The 12,625-nt window shown below is 39.5% G+C and overlaps 1 protein-coding gene across 1 annotated transcript; it reads right to left on the reverse strand.

The window, feature by feature from the left end:
- Positions 1–577: 577 nt before the first annotated feature.
- On the reverse strand, positions 578–9,912 carry fkbp1ab (FKBP prolyl isomerase 1Ab). The gene is made up of 5 exons (XM_053317452.1): positions 9,813–9,912; positions 9,562–9,609; positions 6,843–6,955; positions 5,015–5,173; positions 578–1,768 (listed from the first exon to the last, which is right to left on the reverse strand). Exons 1-4 carry the CDS (start codon positions 9,847–9,849, stop codon positions 5,045–5,047), a joined length of 327 nt encoding a protein of 108 aa, XP_053173427.1. The 5' UTR covers positions 9,850–9,912; the 3' UTR covers positions 578–1,768; positions 5,015–5,044.
- Between the last annotated feature and the right edge of the window lie 2,713 nt (positions 9,913–12,625).

Consider the following 12,625-nt stretch of genomic DNA (forward strand, 5'->3'; position numbering starts at 1 on the left):
TGATGCCATATGCATGAACATAGCCCAAAATGAAATAGAAATGAAACGCCAAAAATGTCCTTCGTGAGGCACAAGGGTTAATGTATGTTAATAACTTTCCACCACTGTCATTTCAATAAGTGGCAAAATTGATTTTGCTGCACATGATGCAAAACATTCAAATGAATAATCAATAAATCTCCATGTGAGACAAAAGTAATAGTAGTGAGAAAATACGGAGGAAAAAAAACACACTTCCAGAAGCAGGTGGAGAGCACTTCTTTTATTTGAAATGTCATCATTGGTTTAGCCTGCATACAGTAACGTATCAGCACATAACTACACAGTACAGAGGTGGACTGCTGCCGCACCAGTTGCAGCTTTGGCCAATATGTAACATCGACAGCCGTAATCAATATCTGACAGCCAGGCCAGCATAATTCCTTCATTTAAACTCCATTTAAAACTATTTCTTTGAGATACAAAACCACTATAGGATGCCTGCGTGTGTCAGCATTTGTCTCCCACAGCAGACTCCAATTAGGCAGTGTGGTATTTTACTGACACCTCGACAAGAAAGAACAAAAAAACACTAGCTTCGTCTATTCTCAGAGATAGAAAGTTGGCATCTGAAAAATACATGATTGAAGTTGTTACACAAAATAAGGTTAGGGGGGTCGAGGTCGCAATTGAATTGATCCCTCTACCCCCCCTTCTTTTGTAAAATTTCAAGCATTTCCCCTTTTTTTCTAAGAAAAGAATAACAAACTCCAATTTTACGTGCATCACTGCAAAATCCCGTCTTTGCACTGTTCTTACTGGTGTTATGGCTTTAAATGGGGTTTAAAGACTTGGCGAGAGATGAGAAGGCAATGGTAATGCAAATCGGATGCAAAGCTTTTCCACACAAACATACTAAGAGTTTCCGCCGGGCCTTGAACATGCAGACGGGGGGGATGGGAGAGGGGGGTAAGGTAGTCGTCATGTGTCGTCTGGTGGAGATATTTAGGCACACGGTTAAAACTATCTACAGCTGTGATTGGTTCTCCAATTAAAACCTTTCTTTAGATTGCACTTGCGTTCAAGATTTCACAGAGAAAGTAAACACAGTGGTGCTGTATAGAAATGGGAAGTTCCTGTGTTGCACCGTTTAAGGCCGACAATGACGATGATATACCGCTGAGCCCTGAAACTCGTCGCTTTTCTTCCAATTTTTCAGCTGAAATGGGGTTTAAGATACAAATGTGTGCTTTTAATTGTCTTTTTTGTACACTTTTTTTTGTTTCTTTCATATATAACAAGCACCAGCTCTCAAACATTCTAACACTACTACTCACTGACTCAAAGGAGATGAATGTCGCTGCTAGTGGTTCATTGGTATTTTTGTACTTTTGTCAGCATAACCATGCACAACCAATACTTTAAAAAAAAGAAAACAAAATAAAAACAAAACAAACAAAAAAAAGAAAAGAAAAGAAAACCACACACACACTCACGCACGCGCATACACAAAGAAAAATAAAGCGCAATTCACAAAAATTTCAAGATTAAGAACATGGAGGTTTGTAAGGTTATGGCCCATAGTTTGTTGTTTTTTTGTAAGGAGGAAGAATATGATGGAAAAAATAGAATAAACTCAGTCACATAGACAAAATAATAACAAAACTGTCATACAGTAGATTGATGAAATCATAACCATAAATATGGTGGAACTATAGACTCAAGCCTCTTATAGAATCGAGTGCAGACTCTCCTAGCTTCTCTCCAGGTCACCCAGGTAGGAAGTCACCTGTAAAGACAGTTAAGAGGGAAAATTTAGGATGAAGCACAGTAACAGTGCACAGTATCATGTCCAAACTGCTCCATAAAGGGCCATGTGGTTTGTTCTAACCAATCAAGAGCACATGATTTGACCAATCAATTGTCTGAAGACTGAGATCAGATGATTAAATGAGTCACGCCTGGTGTTGGAATGAAAACCTGCAGCTACACGAACCCTTTATGGAATAGTTTGGACATCCCTGCTTTAAGTGTATATCAAATGTCATGGTTTCAATCACATAGCTACTAAATCTCCCCTTAATGTTCTAGACTTCTTTGACTTTTTGTAAGTTTGGTCCCAAGATGGTGAGACAATGGGGCTGGTACCAAAAGTCCTCTGTATCTAGTAGGTACACACACTCTAAGCATCACAATACAATTCATTGTCATTGTTTTTCAAGTCAATGTGTAGCATCCCAAGTGGAACTGAACATACTTGCCCTGCCAGTGAAAGCAGATATGTTTGGGTTAAGCATGATAAGCATTAAAAAAAACAAAAAAGATAAGCTAAAAGATGCTAAAAAGCTCTGTAGAGCTGAGATGGATGCATTCTCTGTGGATTCATTACTACAAATACCCTACTTCACATATACTCTAAGTAGTCATGTGATGCATTGTAAATGTAACATCATGTCCTTAATTATTATTAAAAAAAACAGCAGTGAGCGAGAAAGTGTGGGGGAGCTTTTTTTTTCATTTTTTGATTATACTTTCCTCCTACACATCTGCCACTACTCACTACTACTTTAATTGTTAATATAATATCATAGATTTTTAGCTGTTTTAAGGCATGGACTATGATTATAGTTTGAGACATTAACCTTTTGGTGCATGTTTTTCTATTGTATTTTTATTTTCCACCATGTGCTGCAGTGATTTTATCTGTATGCAGACGTTTGGATCAGAAGGCAACAGTGAGCTGAACTTTACTGATGTATAATAATATCTAGTTGTGATAAATGCTGAGGATTATCAATATATCACTGTCAGCTGAATCTAACATTCTGCCATAAGTGTGTCACATCCGCTGTCCCCAGTGCTGATCATATGCAGTAAATGACATTACTGCGCCATTCAGTCAAGGCAGGATTCTCTACTCAGAGGGTGATACAACTTTACAGCTGATGAGATTGATCATTTTAAACATCTTTGACTTTACTCAGATACCTCACTGCTTCTCGGTGCTGCTGTTTTCTTTATTATCTTGGTCATCTCTTACTGATATTTTTGTTGCAAACTAGTGTCGATTTAAATTTACACTCCTGACTTTTTTTGTTAACATGGGATGGTGGGGAATGCTAGAAAAAAGTGTAGCCTTAGGGCCCATAAAAGAGCCTTAATCCATCAATTTGTTGACATCAGATAAGTGCAATCAATCACAGAGCAACTTCACTGATAATGGAGATTGTGATTTATAATTATCAATATGAATATTAATATGAATTTAAAGCAATCCTGAACCTATATCCAGCTGGTGTTGAACGTGCACCAGCCACCTTCTTTGGTTAAAAAAGGTTAGTGTAGCTTTCCAAGGACCATATAATGAGGTTTAGCATGTTTTAGTCAACTGTAGCTAACTATGCTGCACTATTCAACACAGTTAGTCTTCTTTTAGAGTGTAAACAACTTCTCCACATGGATTTGAGACAGTTATGAGACAGGAAGGTCTCAATGGTCAATGGTCTCAACGTCTCTTGAATAAACTGTGTGAACTTGTTGTCTAGTTAGTGATTAAGCTAGGTAGCTTCTTAACCTACTCAGAGACTTTTTCCACTTTCAGCTTCATTGAATGAAATGATGTAGAATCTTGTCAGGGTGGAGTTAATGTATAAAGTATAGAGAAGACTGTTACTTCTCTAGCTGCCACGCTTCACCAAGTAGCACCAATTTTTCTTCTGTTTGCCCAGACTGAAACTTTTGCTGCGTCTCAAATCTCGTATTTCTACGATACAATATACTTTTATTGTCCCCTTAGGGAAATTTGAGACAGTTATTACACTTAATATTTTGAGTATTTTGAGAGGGTATCAGTGCGGTATAAGTTAAAAAAAAGTTGAGTGTAGAACCATGGACAGTTCTTGTCCTCAACAGTCGCCATCTTGGCTACGTAGTGGAAGAAGAGGGACCACTTTTCAAACAGGAAATGGCAGTCGAGGACGTTGTAACGACAGTGGACATTGCTACATTATACAAATGTAAATTGTACATGTGTTTGTTCTGCACTAAGCACCACTATACTGACACATATAAGCCATAATGATTTGGCACTGCAAATGATAACACGAATGGTAACTCTAGCTTGCTAAAACTAGTTAGCTAACTAGCTAATTGTCATTTCCGGTAAGTGCGCAGAGACAACACTAAACTGTCAAAATTTGCACACTGCACAAGTACATAGTATCCACAGTGTACTATACAAGTGTACTAACAGAAATGTGACTTGAAACACAGCATTTGTTTAAATGTGATGTTTTTCAGACCCTGCCGCTATGTTCTTCCTCTACGCTGGAACATTCATTCTGTCCACAGTTCAGTTGGCACAGTCTGTGGAAATATTCTATTATAAGTGTCTCCCAAAGGAAACATTTTATCAATCTGGGCAGACAGCAGACATCTGTAGGACCATAAACATACATTTGAGGATACAACCTGCTGCTGGATAGCATATAAACAAATGAACGTTTAGATTCTTAACTAGTCCCATGAGTACAAACTGCATCCATAAGCTGTTAGCACCACAAATATCCCAAAAATGCCATGATAACCTGAACCTTCAGGAAGCATTCACACTGATATTAGCTCTGAGGGTCAAAATGCGTCCGTGTCATTCATTTGAATGGGGGCAGCGTGTTGACACAGAGGGCACGGCAAGACTACGCTGAGACATACTGTATGGCAAAAAAAAGTTGAACTGGGCTCAAGTTTTGCTGCAATGTTCGGCATCCGGCAAGACGCTGCGTTGGCCAATCACATGCATGCAAGCACACATTCCTGGTGGATTACTTGTGCAATCTGAATGCTGTGTGTTAGTGCTGCAACGAAAGGTAAAATAGTTGCCGCCGTGTAAGATTCTGTCTGTGTTTTGGTATCTGATAAGTCTTCAAATGCATTCACCTATAGCTCCAACTCAACTTCCTGCTTTATATTTCCCTGTCAAGCCCTGATTTCAAAAAATGCAGGCGCAGAAGGATGTGATTTGTTGCAGATTACTTACACACACAATAAAATACGCGGTGGATTTGTTTCATTCCAAACCCAGCAGCTCGACGTCAAAGATGAGGGTGGCATTAGGAGGGATGATACCCGGGTGGCCTTTGTTTCCGTAAGCGAAGTCAGGCGAACAGGTCAGCTTGGCTCTTTGGCCGACACTCATCTGGAAGGAAGGAGGATGAGGAGGAGGAGGAGGAGGAGGAGGAGGAGGGCAACAGACGACACAAACAGAGGACAGAGAAGGAGACAACAGAGGTCATGAGGAACAGCTGGAGGATCCTGTTAATTGGATCATAATACAGTCTCTGCAGTTTAGGTTGGATAATAAACCACAGGGGACATCTCTCATACTAATGATGTTTCATTGTTTCTTAATCGAGTTCTTCGCGCACGCACTCTTTATTGCACCATATTTTATGTTCCAATCATTAACATGCCTTATTCAGACATCTAAAGACTGATGTTCAACTGTAACACACAATCAGAGGGAATAGAGAGCATTAAACTACACTGCCATGAATCTACAGGACCTACAGAGAGGAAGCACCATTCACCAGACACTTCATCTAAATGCTGTGTGACATTATAGAGCTGCATCCATGCTGTACTGGCCCACTGTTTGCAGCGTTAATGGAGATCTTGGTGAGAGCGAAAATTGGATAATGGAACCCTGTCAATAAATGAATGTGTTTCAGCAGGACACAAATTATAAGCTGCAAAATACATTTCCTTTTCCGAATCATTTCTGTTTCTGAATCATAACTATTAACGCTGTTTAGTTGCATGGCTTTTTTTTTTTCCTGGAATCTGTCCGTTGGAGCATATCCATCTCTGAGAGGCTGAAAGAGTGCAGCTTGCAGAAATCAACTCACAAAGCTAATATTCATAATCATAATTCTGTATCTACACCAATTCACATTCATCAATTTCCCATTAGTCATTAATAAATGATTGATGAATCCTTCTATTTGATTAAAAGACATTTACAATCACTATGTTATGATCCAGGAGAACAACAAACATGTTTAAATGCTGATTTGTTTTTCTTTTTAATAAAAAGGACATTAAGGAAAGTCCACCTAGCAGAAATGTGTATTGGATGTTTTTGCAGCTCTCACATGTTAAAAATTGGTCAATGAACAGTATGTAATGGTTCATCAAAAGTCTGTCTTAACCCTTTTAATATTTTAGAGCTGGAAGATCACCATATACACATTTTGCCATTTTTTTTCCTAATGTGAACTACAGTGTGTGAAAGAAAATGCATCATTTTTTTAAGTTTGTGCAGCTGATACACATGTTTATATATGCAAATGTACATGTTTGACCTGTGTCAATGAGCTCTCCTGTTGGTTTGACTGTTTATAAAGCATAAGGTGTAAAACATTACCCGATTCTATATATATAACTTCATTCCAACTTATTACCACAGGTTTTATACATATCTTCCAAATGATCGATACACAATACTCACACAGGAACTGATATGTACTTATGTTTTTATACCTTACATATTTTATGTATGCATGTATTTTATGTATTTTAGGAATGATTTTATGGAGTTTATGGTTTTTATGTAATTTCTGTCTATTATGTGTCTGTTATCGGTGAGCTTCTATTCTATTCTATTCTATCAATAGGCCTCACCTCAAGTATACCTCATGTTCTCTTGGGCCATAAAATAGTGATTGTGAATATTTTTTCCATAAGATTAATCAAACATTTATTAATGACTGATGGGGGATTTATGAATGTGAATTGGTGTAGAGACTAATTATGAGAATATGAATAGCATGTAAGGGTTAAATGAACAAATCAGTTCTTGGTCATACCTGCACTACACCTTCTTCCCAGCCTCGGATCACCTCCTGCTTGCCAATCTTGAACCTGAAAGGCTTGTCCCTGTCGCGGGACGAATCGAACTTACGCCCGTCCGTCAAGGAGCCTATACGAAACACAGGGGATTGAGAGAGGAGTAGAGAGTCAACCATTACCTCTGAACATGCACTACAAGGCAGGATTCATCACTGGGGAGGATTTCTGTACAGATCAGATAATAGAATGATAAATACAATTCTGTCTCTCAGCTGGAATAAACTGTATTTATAACATTTCACAAAATATACTGGAAACAAATATATCCTTTCGAGCTTGTCTGACATCCATCTTCCCCTGCTGTGTGTATATCGAGAGCGCAAATGAAGGGATTCCAAGGATCTCCGAAATAGACGCTGCAGCTGTCTGAGGGGTGGGTTTCAGTGTGACAAGTCAGGAAAAAAACACAAGCATCAGTCCCTCCAAGACTATTTACACCAGCGCTAATACTGTTATTAGCACCGGCGAAGGAAGGAGTGTGTGAGTGTAGTGATGGTTTATGTGTGTGTGTGGGGGGGGGTGGAACATTGCGCTTGTTTTAAGGCACATCAGGGGGGCGGCTGACAAGATGCAGCCTGTGATCCAGGCAGTGGAGTAGGTGTCCTGCTCTCCTCTGGACATCTAGATAGCAGCAGGCTAATGGAATTATCTATGAGAGCTGTGAGAAGTCCTATTGAAAAGCATCACATGTCCTGTTTCACACGCTGAAGAACATTCCCTCCTGACACAAAAAACACGAAAAAACAACCAAGCAAATCCCAAGTTTTGATCTTCGGTTTTGGACGTCTACTTTCACAAAGGCTTGTGTAATGGAATATCCTGTTTCATGTTGCATTTCAAGGCTTGCTTTTGTAAGCTGACAGGAAGGGAGACCGCCCCAGAGAGGAAATCCTGCGATATTAAAAAAAACACACACATATATACACATAAAAACAAAAAAAAGGAGCAGGCTGATCTTCCTCATACCTAGGAAAAAAAATACTTCAATGGGCATAGGTCCAAATCAGGCCAAGTTACATAATCTTGAAGCAAAGAGGCTTGTGTTACATGGTGAGTTATGTCTGTCTCACCAGGCAAGACAAGAAGACTAAGAGCAGCTTCGCAAAACTGAGAACAGGTGCAGACAAATATACATACTGGGGAAGGAAAAAGCCAACTAGAATCCCATATTTGCTGCAGACACCTCTACTGTTTGCACTGTATTTCTATTGTAGTGTCTTATAATGTATTTTAGCAGCAGGACCCGGCCTGTTTGTGCACCTCACACTGAAAATATCTCCACAACTGCTGTGTGGATCGCGATGAAATTCGTCGCACGCATTCACAGCGACCGCAGGATGGATCCCAACGAGTTTGGTGGACACGCTGAAAACGATACATCTTTATCATAACGCTGCTAAGCCTAAGTTGAGCCTCTGAGAGCTGCTGCGTGGCTGTGAGCACTTATCTTGTTAGGATATAATTACATTTAAATGAACCATTTGTTGGATGATAGCGGTTTGAAGATGCTGCATGCAAAACAACACAGTTGGAGACTAAACTTGGACTCTTTTTTTCATTTACTGACATATAGAGAGCATGCTCCATCAAAAAATCAGTGCAGAATATACACAGTTAGATATAGATTGATAGTGAGTGCCTTGAACGCATCATAGTCCCTATAGTGATGCATTGGCAGGGATATCTTAAATATTTAGGGTGACTTTAAACATGTTATGTCTCTGGAGGAATATTACAGCAATATTAGAGTTAGTCAGCCATTATTGCAGTCGCCCAGACGGTTATAATCCGCTCAACTGAACGCCACCAACCCCCCCAGAAACTCCAACAAAGACAGAAAAGCGCTGGAAATCAGACAGGATTTAAACCCCCGCTGTCTGGCCGGGGCTGTCTGTCTGTCTGTCTCTGTCTGTCTGTGTGTCTGTCTGTGTGTGTGTGTGTGTGTGTGTGTGTGTGTGTGTGTGTGTCTGTGTGTCTGTCTGGCCCTCTGAGTGAACCCTGCGGCGGAATCCGTCTGCTGTCTTCCTGTTGTTTTGTAACGTTCCTCCAGACAAGACCACATTTTTTTTTGTTTAAATGACCACATTATCCGCCGATCTTTGTGAGACTGAGTGGAATGATCCAAAAGAGAGAGAAGAAAAAAAACACACACACACTGGAGCGCGCATGATTTTTACGCAGTGCCGTGCGCTCTGTCCCCGGGACGCACCACCACCACCACCACCTCCACCACCCCTGCTGCTGTCAACATCATTACACATCCACTATATCAACTCAAAAAAAATGTATGGAAGGGGTTAAAATGTCCATGCAGCCCAGTGTGTGGATGTGAATGACAGTCATGCCTCTTTGCCCCACTGCCTGCAAGCGTTTAAAGGCTCAAACATGTCCGCTGTGGCACAGTTTACCACACATTCTAAATATCACTAATAACACCATTAATGTCCCTGCTGTATTATAGTGCACGCTTGTGGTTATTTATCACCAAAAAAGAGACAGTTACCCACAGCCGTCACTCCTCCATAGAGTAGAAATAACCAAATATAACGTGCAGAATCTGTCCATGCATGCAGAATAGGAAAGAGAAGGAGGGAGGGAGGGAGAGAGGGAGAGGGAGAGAAAGAGAGGGGGGGGGGGTGGTGTGGGTTAATCACAAGTTTCTTATTTAAAACTCACCAACATAATGCACCACGCACGTCTGTCCTTTTTTGGGGAAAGTCCTTCCTGTGGAGAAACCAAAGAGGCGCTTATTATAATAATAATAAAGCCGAGCGACGCAGTAGTGAAGGCGGCGTATCTGCGGCTGTGTTACACATATGCAAACAGATGAGTGCATTGTTTTTTGTTGTTTTTTTGTAATTTTTTTGTATTTTTTTTTTTTTTTTTTTTGCATAAGTCGTTTCCTTTTCTTGCAGATCGCTGTTTACCGTCGCCAGGTGTTATTGTCTCGATTTCCACTCCCATGATTTGTTTTGTTATATAGCGGTGTGTTGTGGAGCTGTCCCCGCACCCGGCAGCACGCTCTTCCCGCAGTGTGTCTGTGTGTGCTCCTCCGGCGGATGTTCTCTCAGCTGTCTCTCTCTCTCTCTCTCTCTCTCTCTCTCTCTCTCTCTCTCTCTCTCTCTCTCTCTCTCTGCAGGGAGACCAGCATCACTCACTCCTACTCTACAACAACACTTCCGCCCACTACCTCCAAAGTAAAATCTGTAGGCTAGTTTTCATATCATACACGCATAATATTCTAATAACATCATCTGACTTCATTAACATAAAGTCGGGAAATAATAATTAATCAGGAAAGAAACTGGCGCTGTACGTCCTATAGAAAACCTTAAAGGATAAGTTCACAGTTTTTTAAGTCAAGTCATGTGTCCATATGAACACTGAAAGAGGTTTTCTTCACCGTAATCATTTATCCTGTTCATAATGGAAATAAAATGCATATTTTTTTTAAAAGTGAAGCTGATGATTCAACATATTCTATAAAATGTTCACCTGGATCATAAAATAATGATTGAGAATGTATTTTTCCCATAAGATAAGATAAGATAAGATATTCCTTTATTAGTCCCACAATGGGGAATTGTGCAGTATTACAGCAGCAAATGGTCAGTAAAAATAGAAGAGCATCAATAAGAAAGAATAAAGAACTATAAATAAGTATGAAAAAAAATAATAGTAGAGTGTATAATAAAAAATAAGAAGAAGGTCAAACATTTATTAATGAATTGACTGTTAAAAGATGCTCTTTAAATGTGCTTTCAAGTGATGAAGGACATTATCATAATCATCACTGTGTAGACACACAGTGTGTTACACAGTCATTTAAAATAAGATGTGAAGTTTCTATTGAGCTTCAGCAGTCTATCAAGTGATATCTGACACATTTACAGTCTTTTTAGCATCAAATTCCCTCTTAGTGTTTCCTTGTTGAGCTGTGGTGGAAGTATAGCAACAAAAAGACATTGGTACTAAAATCACTGTAAAGTTGAAACAGAAGACTTGATTTGACTTTGATTTTTTATTGCTATTACTACTACTACTATACAGGAGGGTAGGTGAAAAAATACATACTTACCTTTTGATATAATATAATACATGCACAGGTGCTCCTCCCATGTACTGTGTAAATGTAGTATTCCAGTGAGTGTGTATTACCACTGACAGCAGCCATATTTCCCATTTTATTCCAGTATAACAAAACTAGATTAATGGAGAGAAAAGGCTCCATACACTGACTCCTCCTCCCAGCTGTTGATAAGTGCCTTTTCTTGTATCACCTATAAACAGCAGATGTTTTCAGCGTGACCAAATAAGCAAAGTCCATTTCTATGAAATTGCACATATGAGCCCAAAAATGACGAGTAGATAGTCATCGTCCTTTAAAATAATGGAAAATGATGAATGTGCACCTCTGCCAGATGTGGCCTCTGGAATGGGACACAGGTCTGATATGGCAGACTCACCAGGCTTTTATTTCGAAGGCATGTGAAGCATGTGGTTTTCTTGCACCTGTGACTAACTTGACACATTGTAGGTAGAGTGTGTGATACTATGCAAAGTGTGTGATACATGCTTTTTTCTCTCTCCTCTAGTATTGGGAGATCTACTCCACTGAATAAAAAAACACTGATTTATATTCACACACTATCAGAAACATATTCATTTAACATTTGAAATCATACAAAAACAAGCCTGATAGAAAGGAACATAGCTTACAGTGTAGTGGAGGCATTGTGGAGAGCAGGGTGAAGCCTTAATACTGCAGTGGGAAACTAATGGAAAGAGAGAGAGAGATAGAGAGAGATAGAGAGAGATAGAGAGAGATAGAAGTGGAAGTGTCTCTTAGTGTCCCAGCAGACACTCAGAGGCTCCTCCACACCTCCTCAGAGCAAATTTGCATCCATAGCAACACCTGAATCCTGCGCAATCCAATAACAACAACAATAGCAAGTGCTTATAATATCCACAGGAATAATTATAAATCTAGTATAGAGGATTATGGATGGATAGAGCAACATACTATCAAGCAGGAATGATTTTTTTCTTTTCTAACTGAAAGAGCAGTGGAATATTTTCACTTTGAAGCTTTTGAACTTTCTCTATGACTCAATAAAGTGTAGAAAGTGCAGCTCGATAGTGTTCGGGGGTGTTTTTTTGCTGAGGTCACCGTTCCAAGAGCAGATAATTGGCTCCAAGTGCGGGTCGTGGAGTGTCCGTGTGGGTGTGTGAGCACGGCCACAGAGATAAACGCTGGTGCAGAATACACTGAATATAAATAGAGAGTGCAGATCATTTTCATTTCAGATTTTCCTTCCATGCTTTTAAGACATGGTGATATCGCCGAGAGTACACAGAGGTAAACATCTGGCCAAAAAAAACCCCTCTGAGATTACACACCCTTCCCACCTAGAGGGGCCTTTTCCACAGGAAACATTTTAACATGTTACAGGAGGTAAATGAATGATGGCTGAATTCCATTTAGCTCCATCAGTTAGTACTGCAGTATTATCAGTGATGTAGTATGCAATATTACAGTAAAAGTACTGTAGTATTATGAGTGATGTAGTATGCAGTATTACAGTAAAAGTACTGTAGTATTATGGGTGATGTAGTATGCAATATTACAGTAAAAGTACTGTAGTATTATGAGTGATGTAGTATGCAGTATTACAGTAAAAGTACTGCAGTATTATGAGTGATGTAGTATGCAGTATTACAGTAAAAGTACTGCAGTATA

Source organism: Scomber japonicus, chromosome 4 (genome assembly GCF_027409825.1).
Source record: "Scomber japonicus isolate fScoJap1 chromosome 4, fScoJap1.pri, whole genome shotgun sequence".
NCBI lineage: Eukaryota > Metazoa > Chordata > Actinopteri > Scombriformes > Scombridae > Scomber > Scomber japonicus.

Bases quoted from the DNA above. Each gene is read 5' to 3' on its own strand.
- fkbp1ab (XM_053317452.1), bottom strand. From the start codon at position 9,849: ATGGGAGTGGAAATCGAGACAATAACACCTGGCGACG. The intron at 9,610-9,812 runs GTAAACAGCGAT...GTTTCTCCACAG, and splicing joins GACAATAACACCTGGCGACG to GAAGGACTTTCCCCAAAAAA. The intron at 5,174-6,842 runs GTATGACCAAGA...CCTTCCTTCCAG, and splicing joins GGGAAGAAGGTGTAGTGCAG to ATGAGTGTCGGCCAAAGAGC.